Source organism: Spea bombifrons, chromosome 10, assembly GCF_027358695.1.
Source record: "Spea bombifrons isolate aSpeBom1 chromosome 10, aSpeBom1.2.pri, whole genome shotgun sequence".
NCBI classification, from domain to species: domain Eukaryota; kingdom Metazoa; phylum Chordata; class Amphibia; order Anura; family Pelobatidae; genus Spea; species Spea bombifrons.
The window spans coordinates 18,740,235-18,755,960 of NC_071096.1; the positions used below are offsets into that span (position 1 = coordinate 18,740,235).

Below are 15,726 nucleotides of genomic sequence, written 5' to 3' on the forward strand. Positions count from 1 at the left end.
AGCACCAGGTTTCTTTTTCTTCTTTACCTCAGCTTTATCAGAGACCAGCACTGTGCCAAGGACAAGGGGTTTAGAAAAGGCGCTAGGGGTTCTTTCAGAATCATTTTGGCTTATCAAAGAAACATGTTTAGACTCATTAGGTAGCCGTTTACATTGGAGTGACTTGCGTTCACTTAAATGTTTTTCATACCGAGCAAGATTTTCTCTACCTAAAATTGTCCCGTCAGAAGCCAAGCCAAGACAAGACCTGGGGTCCCTAAAGGATGTCGTGCAGTCTGCAATTTTCCAGAGTTATTTTTTCGTTTGCTTTGAGTGATAGGAGTAGTACTCCTGACAGAACCAATCGCCATAGGAGTCCTTGCAGCAACAGTTTTTCTTTTATCGGTTTTGCGTCTGAGGGGAGTAGACGAAACAGCCTCTTTAACAGTGCAAATAGGACTACAAAAATGATTCTCAGTTATGTCCTCCTCACTGAGATCTGGAGCCTCGAAAGACATATTTTCCTCCCCTGTAAGTTCAGACACACTAGGCATTTCAAGATCATTAGGCCCAACGACAGGATTGAAAGGGTTAATGGGAGCACTGGGTTCACCCTCCTCCGATTCACCTCTAGTTTCCCCATGACTTTCATGTTCTGAGGCTTGCATATTTTGTTCATCAGCAACAGAGGACTTAGCTGGTTTAGGTGGCCTGAACCGGCAGACAGAAATCCTGTGATCTATCCCCCCACAATAAAAGCATAAATTGCCCTCCTGTCGCTTTTGTTTTTCGGCTTTAGTGAGGGGTTCTCGTTTATAACTTTTGTTTTGGACCTTTTTAGGTTCAGACACAGCCCTGGACTTACTGGTACTAGCACACCTAGTGTTGCACTCAACCATGCACTTTACTGACTTGCAGAACACCAGCATATCCTCAGCCAGCATCAATAACACCGATGGTATCCCTGCGGGCTCCTCAGTATGGCCTTGGCATTCTGTCACACACTGGGTAAGCAGGTTAGCGAGGGGCCTCGGTGCAGGGATAGCGTTGTCTGTTTGTACACTGCGATTCATGGTGCAAGGTAGACAGGCACACAGCAGACAGAAGTGCGGGACTGGAACTGGCAAGGCTGATGCTGAAAGAGAAGCCCACCGGCAGGGCACACGACTGGAAGCTCACTGGCAGAGCACAGGACTGGACATGCTGCTGGAAGCCCTCAGGCTGGGAACACGACAGGAAGCCCACTCGAAGGGCACACGACAAGAAGCCCACTTGTAGGGCACACGAGAAGAAGCCCACTCGCAGGGCTGAAGGCAGTAGCAATACAGAATCAGGTACAAAAGGAAGCCAGGAATAATTCAGGAACAGGACCAGGGCAAACTGGTCCTATTACTACAATGCCAAGGCCCAGTTTGCAGGAAGCTACAGCCCTTTATACTGCAGGGCAGCAGGTAACGAGGCCAGGTGACAACAAAAGGAGGAGAGCAGAAACATAGGCAGAGCGGCCACTAGAGGCTGAACTAGGAACAGTCCAAAAACCTGAATGCACAATACAGGAGCCAGGAAACCAGAATGTCACACTGGGTATGCCTGGGCATGATAGGAATGTGATTGCTGTTAACAAATATATATATATATATATATATATATATATATATATATATATTCCAAAAATAGTTACCGGCACTCCTGGGACTTGGTTTCAATAAATCTCTCAAAGCTCTGTGTTACAAGTCAACGTTTCAGTCTTTTATTTTCATACTTTCATCAGGCCATAACAGAGACATAGCGTGTCTAACATTTATACTATGTGTAATTACTATGATTAGGAACAGAACTTACTGCACCTGAAGTGTTCACAATCACCAAGCTCGGCGTGTATCTCAACAATGTGCACATGCGCGTGACTTCATGGCAACGTCTACTAGGATTAACTAAATAATTAGTCTAATATAAATCTGTGCCGATAAGGAGATCTAAGTGAGATGCCCGTGTATTATTAGTGTCTAGTGATATGATGCCTTATTAAAAAACTAGGCTCATATATATATTAAGTACTGTGAAGTTTTAACCTCGGGACAAAACAAAGTTAATTGACAATATTGAATTTAAAAAAATACGTAGCTACTTCTCATAGGGGTAGATATAACCTGTTTAATATCGAATCATGGTAGTAACAGGTAGGTATAGATAGTGCAAGAACAAATAACATAAAAAGTGGCCCTACGAATTGTAAATCTATAATTTATAATACTGTGAAAAAATGTGCAAACCAGAGCAAACATAAATTTATACCTGATAAAGTCTACCAGCTTATGTCTATAGACATTCACGTTTTAATTATAATATACCCAATAACCATCCCCAATTAAAATTATGCACTCACTGGCATAGTGTATAGTTGCAGTGATTATATCCACCAAGCATATGCTCTTTGTGGACCAAAAAGGGATGTAAACAGAAAATCATTAACCCCTTTAAAGGGGCAGTAGTCTTATCTGGTACCCTCATATTTACCATAGCCTTACGCCAATCTGATATCTTAGCATTCTCGAATGCCACTTCCCAAAGTATTCGGGTAGTTATTCACTTCACACACTTGACTGAACTGTAGTTTCACTTTACATGTATTTAAAAATCACATATCAAATAAATGAGGAAAATGTCAATTTGTCATTCAGCCCTGCTGAGGCCATAGTTTTCGATTGTACAATCCAAAATGTCTCTCGCTGTAATAAGGTTATACCTCTGTCACCCCCTATTTGGGACTCGGGGACATGGTCAATCACTATGAAGCGAAGAGAAGACAACGGATGTTTCCAGGGAACACTTGTTAAGTACTGCAGTCCAATTTTTACATACTTGGGCTTGTCCAAGTCTATTTCTTTGTTCTTTAGCCGTAATAATCGTGTCCCCACATCTTTACTACTGGTGTCAATCGGTAGTTCCAAACTCGTAGTATCCCATAATATTTCTTGTGCTTCATCTTCTGTGAAATACAGTGTATCAGCTTGTGTGGCAAGCGCACCAGCCCGTTGCATAAAGTCTTCCATCTGTCTCAATTGGTTACACAGGGTCCACAGGAATGTTCATGCAGCAAATAGTTACATATATAGTATACACATATGTAATATTGTTATTTAATTGTTTTGTCCTATTTTGGTGTGTTACTTTAAATAAAAGTGTTAGATTTTTTTTACGGTGTGGGGGGTCATATTCGGTTTTGGCCAGGTAAATGCTGCATTTTCGGTTTCAGTCCAGAATTCGTTTCGGTGCATCCCTACTACTAATGAAGTGGTAGGCCTACACCACATCAATGTTTGGCTTAGTATATAGTGATTGGGGTTATGCTACACTATTGTCAATGTCTGGCACAATGTATAGTGATAGGGATTACACTGTACCACCGTCAATGTGTGCCTCAGTATATAGTGATAGGTGTTATGCTGTACCACGGTCATTGTCTGCCTCAGTATATAGTGGTAGGTGTTATGCTGTACAACCGTCAATGTCTGTCTCAGTATATAGTGATAGGTGTTATTCTGTACCAGGTGCCAAATACTCTAGGTACGCCCCTGCCTCCCAGTCATGAGTATCCCTTATATGAAAAAAAATATTTCAGATAGGGAATATTATACATGTACTGTAGGGGTCAGACCAGAGATCTGTAAAGTGGCATAACAATCTCTCTTTCTGCTACTAATGCATCTAGCAGCACCCTGCTTGCTTTTGAAGATTTAAGCAATCTTTTATCTTTTAGTTTTTTTTAGTCTAGGACTATAGAAATCATTACTCTCGAGTCTCTCTCTTCTGTTGCCACGTACAGAACAGTACCCCAATGTCATATTCTGCCTGAAATTTTTACTTTCCAATTACATTATCTTATATTTATAAACATTAAACTACAGCAGTGTCACACCACATTGGGGAGTCAGGGCACCGATTTGTAATGTAGAGCTGGTGTCACCTGATGGCTGAAGCACATCACAAGAACAGCAGGAACGTAAAGCAGAAGGGCAAGGCAGAATCTTAGTCAAGGCAGGCCAAGGTTGGGTATACCAGAGAAAAACTTGAGACGTTGGCACATAAGGGATAAGGCAAGAACAAAGGTCAAGGTATAGCATAGGTGTGGTAAACAGTACAGGATCCAATGGCACAATACAGCAGGAAAAGACAATTCGTGGTCAAGGCAAGGCAAGGAACAGGAAACCAGCACAGGACTCGGGACAAGGCAATAACAAGGAATAACACCTAGAGGCTAAAGTCCATGTTCTTGAATCAGCAAGGGCTACAACATCAGTATACAGGGATTAAGGAAAGAAGTACATAACTAGCAATTAAAACTGCAATATACAGCGTATGCCCTATAAACTTTTGCCGAGTAGCTTGCACATGCAATCTCAGCAGGAGATTCCCAGCTGTGTAACACCAGCAGAGCAGGGTAAGGTAGGAACAGCACCATCGTGCACCACTTCACACCAAGGACATCGAGAGCATGCACCCAGGGTTATCACCCAGGAGTGGGGGTGACAGTACCCCTCCCCTGAGGGCAGGCACTGGGCGCTCAGGAGCAGGCTTGTCAGGATATGCAGCATAGGAGCATACTTTGGCAGCCGCATGCACATCAGAGACACAAACTAGTGACACCTCTCTTCTGGACCAAACCCTCCCCAGTCAATGAAATATTGAAGGGAGCATCTGCTGCTTCTTGAGCCAAGAATCTTGTGGACCACATATTTCTAATATTCCTGAACTGGTGGAGTAATGGAGAAATTGTTCCTGATCACAGGATTGAACAGGGACACATGAAAGCATTGGGCATTCTGGGGGTGGCTGGGAGCTCAAATTTATAAGATTTCATTGAGCCTCTAGGTTACTTTGTAGGGTCCTATAAAATGAGGATGGTACAATCATAAGGCCAATGTGGAGGCAGTGTCTATGCTTGTTTCTTGGAAAATGTACCAACAGGTGGAACAGCTTCTTGGGGTCTTCATGAAATATTTCCAACATGACTGCTATGGGTTTAATACATTGCAGACAGGTCGGAAAAAGGCACCTAATGTCTCAATCTGACCGCCAGTTGATGTGGGTATTATGATATGAAGCCAGGAAAGTCTCAATTTGATGTGAACTACAGAATTGCTGTTGACTTCCAGAATAGCTTACTGAGGCAAGGCCACCCAACTGAGAGACGGGATGAAACAGTGTCGTGGATCACTTGGCCAGAACCAAAAGGTTTGTCATCTAAAGATGCGATGGAAACCATAAGGTCTTTGGGCACCAGAGGTACTTGATACTGTTTAGCCCACATTTGGTCAATGAAGATACACGCAGCACCAGAATCGAGGAGAGCTTCTGTATGACCCTGCCAGCAGAGGGTCACAGGGACCATAATGCAATTTTACAGAAGAGTGGTATTTTTTTTATCTTGCTCTAAAGCTTGGTAGTTTCCTGGCGACATTCGCTTACTGACTCTTTTTGTCCCAATACATGCGAAGTATATTCTCCTTCTCTTTTCTCAAGCTCTGTAAGCTGCTTTATCCTACCTACCTCCATAGGTTCTTCAGATCAGGTAGGTTTTAGAGATGATACACTCACTGGAGGCCTGGAAGGGCTACAAGAAGAGGAAGGGTGGGGATGTTATCTGTTCCTATCCTTCACAGCATGCTCCTGCATGCAGCTACAAAGTTGAAACACATGGTAACAAATTCATCCAGACTGCCAGGACAGGCTCTGGCGGTCATTTAGGCCTCTCCAGAAAGGGGTAATCAGAGCGGCATTGTTCCACTCATTATTAGAGGTTAAAGGTACAGAATTCCACCACGTATTGTTGAGGAAGATCTATGAGGCCTGTACCAGGTGAGTCTTTACCACAAGGAGTGTCAAAAGCCGACTTGGAAGGATTTGACGAACTCCCCATGGTCTTCCAACAAATACAAGTCTTCCTCCACTAAAGGGTCAGCCCAGGTCAAGGCCTCATCTGTAAACAGAAATTAGGAAAGTAACCCTCTCAGTAGGTGACCAGAATACGTGAGGATCCATTCTGAAGTGCAGACTATACTGTTACGGAAACGTCTGCATATTTATCGAGGACAGGCAGCGTAGGAAGCCTATACAAATAACGGGTATGTGGAGGTTCACAAGAATCATGGCTGAGAGTAGGTATGGCAGAGAGCGGAGAAACCGTGGCTTGGGTGGATGCCACATTGCAGACCATCTCCATGACAGCGCCCCTGAATTTGTTGGATGGCTTGTAGCTAGAAGTCATGAGATGAGAGGGTCTGCCCCTGCCTGGAAAGCAACTCTGTGGAATACATGTTCTGGACCATGAAAAAATGTTACGCCAAGAATAGGAGTCAGGGTACGGATCTGCAATGCAGAACTGGTATGACCTGAAACACAGCCAAACAAAGCACAGGGACAGCAGGAACATAGTGCAGAAGGGCAAGGCAGAATCTTATCCAAAGCAAGCCGAGGTCAGGTATACGGGAGCAGGACTCGAGACATCAACACAAATGGATCAGGTAGGAATGAACGCCAAGGCAAGGCACGGGCCTGGTACAGAGTTCAGGATGGCAATGGTACAGAATGATAAGAATTTGTGGTCAAGGCAATGCAAGGAACTGGAAACCAGTGCAGAGCACAGGGTAAGGCAATAACAATAAATAATACAAAGAGGCTAAAGACAGCTCTTGCATGGGGGCAGGTGAGGGTATACTTAGGTATAAGGGGAAGGAAGTGTACACCCAGTAATTAAAACTGGCTGTGTGCCCCAATGTCTTCTATGAGGGACTGTGTTAAATGCCTTATTGAAATTTAACCCTAAAATCTACTGCTTCTTTGTAGTTCATTATTTTAGTTACCCAGTCAAAAAAAAATCTGTTTCTGAGCTTGGAAACAATTTACATCCAATTACTAATGTACAAAGTGGTGGTCTGTACTTTTCTGTGAAGTTGTACTACAATTGCCAACTTCCAATCTTTTGGAACTACTTCTGTCATTAGCAACTGGTTAAATAAGTCTGCTAATGGTTTTGCCAGGATCATTTGAAGCTGGTTTAATGCATCCCATTAAGTCTCATGGATTTGTCTGTTTTTACTTTAGAGTATTCAGGTAGAACTGATCTCTGTAAACATACATTCTATTTTCTAACCGAGGTCCCTTCCCCTTCCTCTGTAAAAACTTAAAAAATAATTATTAAGGTGGTCTGCTAGATCTTTATCTCGATTTATTCATTTCTAAAACTATTTTTTTTGTCTTTAATGTAATTATTCCTTCTTTAGTTGTACTGTGCTGTTACCTGTTAGTATGCTTGCAATGATGTCATCACGGTGAACTGTGGTGGAAAGAGAAAGGCTTCAGATATATGTGCACATATGACAACATCTTATCCTCACACACACTTAGCTATATCAGGGTCAGTAAACTAAGCACGACTGTAATATAGGCTTCCTTAATTCATCCAAGTTAAGCTGTGATTAGTATACTGGAGGTCATCACACTTACTTCAGGTTGGGTTCCAGAAAAAAAAGTGATTTAAGCTGAAATGATGCCATGGTAATCTGATTTTTACATTGAAATAAAGTATATACATTGGGTTATGTTCCAAAGCCTAGTTTTTATGTAGGAATTGACATGCACACAATGTTTAATCAACAGTGCAAAACAGATATACTACTGTAAAGTAAATAGTAGTTTACAATAAACTGCTTTATATAGTACAGTTAAACACGTCAGAATGATATATCTTTCAGACCAACCCCATTATAACAGTTCTTTAGGGGTTTTTTTTAAACGGAAGGTAGTCTGGGTCAGCATTAGGTTGAAAAAGCCATAATTATGAGAAACTAATGTAATTCAGAAGCTGACATGAAGATTTTGTCTAAAATATAGACGTGATGTAAGTGTGAATCACTGACAGTCAGCGTAAAATGAGAACAGTCTGTACTAAATAGAACAGCTGAACATACATAATCACATACACACAGGTAAGCACAAACAGCTACAGCACCAGTCCCTTCTGTGCACAAATTGTTACACTGTGAATTAAACACAGCATTATAGTTGCGTAAGACACCAACAACCACATCACTACACAACACCATCTTACCTATCATACCAGGGGGTGACACAGGTGTAGAGGACATCATCTTGTTCCCTGGGGAAACCTGTGGAGACATGGATGGGGTCTCTGGCTTCAGGTTCCCTGATGTTTTCTCTGCGTTGTTGGCTTGCTGTGAAGTCACATCCGAGAGAGATTGATTAAGTATTTACCCAAACTAGTATCTAAGTGATAGGTCAAGGCTTGCAAAGTGGGTCCTTTGGGTGCCCGCATTTTTTTAACCTCTAAAGCTATGTCAATGAAGAGTCCATACAGTGACATTAATGTGCTCTCATGTCAACAGAAGGTACTTGTTCATAAATATAAATATTGCTATTTCATTACACATAACATGCTGCTATTTGCACTTAAATATAATTTAATAAATATGTTGGTCTGTTCACTTGATTAACTATTTTTTCCGTGCTTACCTCACTATCTCCAATCAAAGCCATCAGTTGCTTGGCTCTCTGATCCAAACTAACATGTTTAATAGGATTGGTGAGAGCAAAGGCATAATCTGTTGGGACATGAATAAAGTGTTAAAAAGTGTCACACAACAAATAGTTCTTTATTCAGCTCCCCATAAGTCATATTCACGTATAGATGCTATTTTTATGTCTGGATTAACATTAGAGAGATGCTCCTCTTCTTCGATTGGTAACATTACTTGGTCTGACCATGCACCAGTCTTTATTCAAATTTTAGACAACCCAAATTATAAAAAATATTTTAGATGGCGCCTAGATGAGCAAATAATAAAATCAGATGAGAACAAAAAAGAACTTTGTAATTTAACTAAACAATTTTTAGAAAACAATGACACCGGAGATACTTCAGTAAGCACCTTATGGTGCGCTTTGAAATGTTTTTTACGAGGTCACTTAATCAAAAAAGCTTCCTGGATTAAAAAGTCTAGAGGGGAAAATCTTGCGGACCTATATATTGCTCTAACAAAAGCAGAAAGGGATAATAAGATCAACCCCAACCAAGATAAATATGAAGCGATAAAATTAATTAAAACGGACATATTAATCAAATTACAACTTAACGCAGATAAAATTATGTCTCGTTTGAAACAAAAATGGTACTGCAGTAATAATAGAATTTCTCGGGACTTAACAAATAAACTTAAAATACAAAATCAAAGTTACAGGATTAAACAAATAAATTTTAAGAATAAAATTTGTTTATCTCCGGTTCAAATAGGAGATGCCTTTAAAGATCATTATGAAGCGCTTTACAACTTGGATAGTTTGAATAAGACAGAAGAACAGACATATTCTTATTTAGATAAACTAGATCTCCCGCAAATAACTAGAGAACAATCAAATGTGTTGAACCAACCTTTCTCCACCGCAGAAATAGAGGAAGTCATAAATAATTTGGCACCAGGGAAAGCACCAGGCCCCGATGGGTTCTCAGCGTTACTTTTTAGAACCCTGAATACCGAAATAAATCCAATTCTTAAACGTCTTTTTAATGAAATAGCAGAATTGGGTAAATTTCCGTCCGAAATGTTGGAAGCATCGATAACGCCCATACCAAAAGCGGGGAAAGATGCGACATTAGTAACCAACTATAGGCCGATTTCCCTTATAAATGTGGACGTAAAGATTTTCTCTAAAATATTAGCACAAAGACTTAAAAAGATAATCCCAGACCTTATTCATCCAGACCAAACGGGGTTTATATCTGGAAGATCAGGAGAAGATAATACTCGTAGACTTTTCAATATCTTAGAAGAGATTCATAGAAAGAAAACTCCTTCAGCCTTTTTAGCATTAGATGCTGAAAAGGCTTTTGATAGAGTTAATTGGAAATTCATGGAAGTAACTCTCCATGCATTTGGATTAAATGGAAAATTCATAAGATCTATTATGGCATTATATTCTTCCCCTACTGCCAGAATTAAGGGATCAGTATTTGAATCAGAAACTTTTAAAATCCAGAATGGTACGCGTCAAGGTTGCCCACTAGCTCCAATGATATATGCATTGGTTATGGAGCCTCTAGCAATGTCCATAAGAAACTCAAATGAGATCTCAGGGATAAAAATAGGTTCTCAGGAACATAAAATTACACTATATGCAGATGACGTACTTCTAACAATATCCTCTCCAGAATACTCATATTTCTCTATTTTAGAAGTAATAAGGGAATACTCATCTTTTTCTAATTATAAAATAAATCTCTCAAAAACACAGGTAATAACATTAAATTTGAATGAAAATCAACAAAGATCTCTTATAGAGGGACCCAATGCAATTAAAACTCAGCATATAATTGATTACTTGGGCATTAAAATTACCAAAAATTTATCAGAAATAATTTCTTTAAATTTTAGTTCTCTATTAGAAGAAATGAAAGTATTAACCTCTAGATGGAAAAAGATAGAGTTATCCTGGTTAGGTCGGATAAACATACTTAAGGCATATTTATTACCAAAAATTTTATATTTGTTTAGAATGATACCTTATATAGTTCCTAAAAAAATATTGAAAGATTTTGATAAACTATTTTCAATATTTGTATGGTCAACTAAGAGACCTAGGATCTCAAAAAATATTTTGAGGAGGGGTATCTCTCAGGAGGGGATAGGCTATCCAGACCTTTATAGACTCCACGAAGTCTCCCATATCTCCCACGCGATGGCATGGAGACAAATAAACAAACATAATTTAGGTTGGTATAGTATTGAGAAAAGTATAAATAACAATGTCGAACCATTTAACTTAATATGGCTTGATAAGAAAATGATTAAGAAATTAGGAATTTCAAGTCTCTTAATGAAAGATATCTTAAAAGTAGTACTCAAAGTTCGGGAAAATTATGGCTTATCAACTCTCATATCTGAATTATCCCCTATAGGTATCTTGAATTTAAATATTAGAGACTTAAATATTCAGAGTTGGAAACAAAGGGGAATACTCGATATTGCAGATATTACAGAAAACCAAACAGTGACCCCATTTGTAGATCTTCAAATCAGATTCAATTTATCAAATAAAGACCTTTTCTCATACTTACGTATTAAACAATTTTTACTTATAACTCCAATAAGGGAAGGTGACAAACTGGATGAGCTCTTCTTAGAACCCCCGCTATCAAATAAGATTTCGAAGGTAGCAAAACAACTGGTCAATTTCCTACCCCAAGGGAAATCTAAGACGATTTTACTATGGGAAAAAGACCTTAAGATTGAGTTTCAGTACCAAAATTGGTGCAAGGCTTGGAACCATACCAGACAAGCAGTTCACTGCTTAAACTTACATGAGCAATATTTTAAATTACTACATCGCTGGTATTTGGTTCCATATAGTCTTAGCAAGATGTTTAATACAGTTAATGGCCTGTGTTGGAGGTGTAACCAAGTAATGGGAACTCACTTTCATATATGGTGGGAGTGCCAAAATCTTGACTTTATTAAAGAATTAGTCTGTTCTATATTCTTAACAAATACAGGTATTAGAACCTGTTTGTTACCTCAAACTTTTATGTTTCATTTGGATTTACCATATACATCTAAATCTAATAATGTTTTTTTTATTAACATAGTATTGGCTTGTAAAATCTGTATAGCTCATTGCTGGAAATCGCAGAACACTCCAACACGAGATGACATTTTTAACCAAATTAACACTCAGGCTACTTCAGAGAGATATTTCTTCCGAAATAATCTAGTCTCTTATAATAAGATCTGGTCTAGCTGGAACCAAAATTTTCTACTCAGATCTTAAGAAATTTTTCTTAGTAGTTGAGCCTGGCTAGAGTTCAACCATCTTTACTTAGCCATGCGACACTATTGCCCCCTCTCCTTAAAGATTTAAGGTTTCAATAGGTCCATCTTTCAAAGAGCTTTGTCATTTATGTTAAGTTTGTATCAGGTATAATGTAACTTAATTTATTTGTTTGTGTGTTGGATGTTTGTTATACGTGTCCTTTTAAAGAAAAAAAAACTATTTTCTAATAAAGAATAAATTAACAAATAGTTCTTAATTGCTAAATATGAAGGCATTGGAAGTATTTGAACTCCTAAAAAAAGACAAGTAGCAAAAAGCAATAGTGTTTAAACTATGTAAGTACTAAACAACATCTAATATATTATAGCAATATTCAGGGCATACTTGTAAACAAATTGGAATGATGAAGCAAGTGGTCCTGCTAAAAAACTGTGGTTTAGAAAGTGAAATAATTAGAAAACTTGTTCAAGAATGGAGTAGATTAACACAGAGGAAAACATGACATGGGATTTTAATGATTGCTTGGAACAGACATTATGCTAGATTAAAGAAGTGTATTTTGAGATCATTAAGGGACTAGAGGAGACAATTGGTTTTCCTTGTTACTTGGGATACCATGCATGGTCCTAGGGTTTTAAATGAGCTTAGATGAATAACTGTATGCAGGAAATACAGAAAACCAAGTTAAACAAAATGTGGTTTATTTGCTCACCTTGGTGGTCATCTGGAATATAATCATTAGCTTCAGTGTAAACAAGCAGGGCTGGCAGACACAGAGGCTGATTAGTCTCATTCCTGAGACAGATGTAATGATATCCTTGCACCCAAGAAAAAAAGACAAAAGTTGCATATAAGAAAAAGGGAGAAAGGTAGAGGGGAAGACCAAGTGAGTTATTCCCAAGCCATGAATATAATTACATAATGATACTGCCACTAAAATACACGATGAATGCTGATTTGAGTTAGATAGCATCATTGTGAATGTTCAGCTAACCTAGCAATCATAAAACCAAATGGATCAAAAAATATCAGCAACTTTCAGTATAAAAGTTACTTTCATGCACCTACAGTTGTGCTCAAAAGTTTGCATAACCTTGTTAACCTTGGAATTGGTAATATATAAAATTGTTAAAGAAAACATGAGTGAGCAGGCAAAACACATTTCTTTTATTTCTTGCCCCCTTTAGCATTAATGACAGCGTGCAGTCTTTTGTAATAGTTGTCTATGAGGCCTCAAATTCTTGCAGGCGGTATAGCTGCCTATTCATCATGGCAAAATGCCTCCAGGGCATGCAAAGTCTTTGGTCATCTTGCATGAACCACACGTTTGAGATCTCCCCAGAGTGGCTAAATGATATCAAGGTCAGGAGACTGTGATGGCCACTCCAGAACCTTCACCTTTTCTGCTGTAACCACTGGAGGGTCAACTTGGCCATGTGCTTAGGGTCATTGTCATGCTGGAAAGTCCAAGAGCATCCCACAAGTAGCTTTTGTCTGGAAGAATACAAATTGCCTTCCGGTATTTTCTGATAACATGTTGCATTCATCTTGCCATACATTTTCAGAAGATTGCTTGTGCTTTTAGAGCTCACCCCCCCCAACACATCACCACCATGCTTCACAGTGGGGATGGTATCACTATATTGATAATAAAGCACAGAAGCTGCGAAGCATGTCAAGGTGTTGTTGGGCATATTGTATCTGGGCCTTTTTGTAGCATTGGTACAGTAAAGGCTTCTTTTTGGCAACTCGACCATGCAGTTTATTTTTGTTCAAGTATTGTTGTACTCATTGACTATTTATACACAGATACTAATAGCAATTTAAAAAGCCACAGGTGTGGGAAATGAACCTTTCATTGCAGAGCCGTAGCTAGGTTCTTTTCGCGCCCGAGGCAAGAATGGAAAACTGTGCCCCCCCCGCTATTTTTTTCACTGTCCTTACACACACATTTACACAAACACACTGCCTTTACACACACATCTTCCCATTAACATGCATATGCGCATACATTGCCCTTACACACGACTGCCCATAAATACACATATACACATACACTGCCCCTACACTCAACTGCCCTTACACACACACACACACCAGCTTACAAACATACAGATACCTACACTGCTCTTACACACAAACTGTGCATACACACTGCCTTTACACACACACACACACGTGCCCATAAAACGCACGTATGCACATACACTGCCCTTATACAAGCCATACACACATGTAGACACATACACCGCCCTCACACTCCCCTGCCTTTACACACACACTGGCTTACAAACACTGCCCATACACACACTAGGGTGACCACATTTTATTTCTGCCATTGAGGGAAGCGCATGAGATTACACACAGGTGTGTGTATATATATATATATATATATATATATATATATATATATATATATATATATATATATATATACACGCATGTTAGACATGCATTTGTAACTACCTAATATAAATGTATCTCTTTGAAGTAAAGACTGTGATTGAACAGCTGAACTGGCAGTTAGTTTTCATTATTTAATATTAGATCCTGCTGCCGATGTATATTAATGCTGACAATCTATACTAATATTAGCCCATGCTGACAATATATATAAATAGTAGATCCTGCTGACAATTTTATATTGAAATAATTGGACCCTATGCAAACATTTCTTTGGGCCACACTCCCTAGCATGCAATAATTCCCTCCACTACCACACCATAAAAATATTTGCCACACTCACTACAATTTAGGGGAAGAGTGCAGTCTTCCCTCCTTCTGACCCTACCGTGACATTGAGAGGTCCTCTCCTCCGTAATCATCCCCAGAACCTCTTTGCCCCCTTATGCATAGATCAAAAACACATAAAACAGCACTTGCATGTATAGATCAACTGAATAAGACATACAAACCCCATATTTGCAGGTATACATAAATAATGTATGGAAACATTGCCGGTACAGATCAACACATGAACACACAAACACAGCTTTGCATGTATAGATCAATTGAAATTCTCATGTGAACTCGGCATTTAAGGTATAGACCAAATAAACAGAATCAGACATACAAATTCTGTGTTTGCAGGTATACAATAATAACGCATGGAAACATAGCATAGCAGATATGGATCAACAGAATAACACACAAACCCAGCTTTGCAGGTATAGCTCAATTGAAATTCACATAAAAACTTAGCATTAAAGGTATAGATAAACCCTCTAAATTACAGGTATACCTCACAGATTGCACACCCCAAAGCCAGCCCTTTCACTCATTCACACTATTCATCCACACATTAATTAATTCTCTTACTCACTCAATATTTATTTCAGTATTCTTACAACCCCCTTTCTCTCTAGCTACCTCTCCTCCCCTCTCACTATCTACATACTATCTATTTATATATATATACAGTCCTTACAACCCTTTCTCCCCATGTCTTACCTTTCTCATCTTCTATCATCTTCCATCCTGCATTATACATTATCTTCTTTCTTCCACACTGTCATGGGAGCGTGAGGTCTGTCACTCTAGGCAGTTAGCTTTTGACGGTGCATAGTGGTTAGGGAGCACGGAAGCCAAGGTCTGAATTGACAGACCCCACGCTCCCTAATGTTGGGCTGGTTAGAGGGGGATTGTGATCTCCCCAATCAGCCCTGCTCATCGGACAGCCTCATACCCAGACCAGTGTAATGCCCACAGGGAGCAGGGCTGGTTGGGGACAGCACAACCGTGCACCTGCCTCTACACTCCCCTGAAGACCGCCTTGGGGGGGGTGGCTTCTCTGATCGCCCCTCCCCTTTATAGACGCTGCTATTTTTTTAGGGGCTTCGTGGTAAATCACATTGCTGGCAGCAATGTAATTCACCACGGGACCCCTAGAACGCTGGGCCCCTG

At 39.6% G+C, this 15,726-nt stretch overlaps 1 protein-coding gene across 1 annotated transcript in view; it reads right to left on the reverse strand.

Moving 5' to 3' along the window:
* PLCB3 (phospholipase C beta 3) overlaps nt 1–15,726 on the reverse strand; it is a 117,328-nt gene that overhangs the window by 12,338 nt on the left and 89,264 nt on the right. Inside the window, exons 23-26 of the mRNA XM_053449026.1 lie at nt 12,536–12,640; nt 8,512–8,600; nt 8,090–8,213; nt 7,280–7,315 (exon numbers count right to left, since the gene is read on the reverse strand). Coding sequence (XP_053305001.1) covers nt 7,280–7,315; nt 8,090–8,213; nt 8,512–8,600; nt 12,536–12,640 — 354 coding nt within the window. The remainder of the gene's footprint in view (nt 1–7,279; nt 7,316–8,089; nt 8,214–8,511; nt 8,601–12,535; nt 12,641–15,726) is intronic.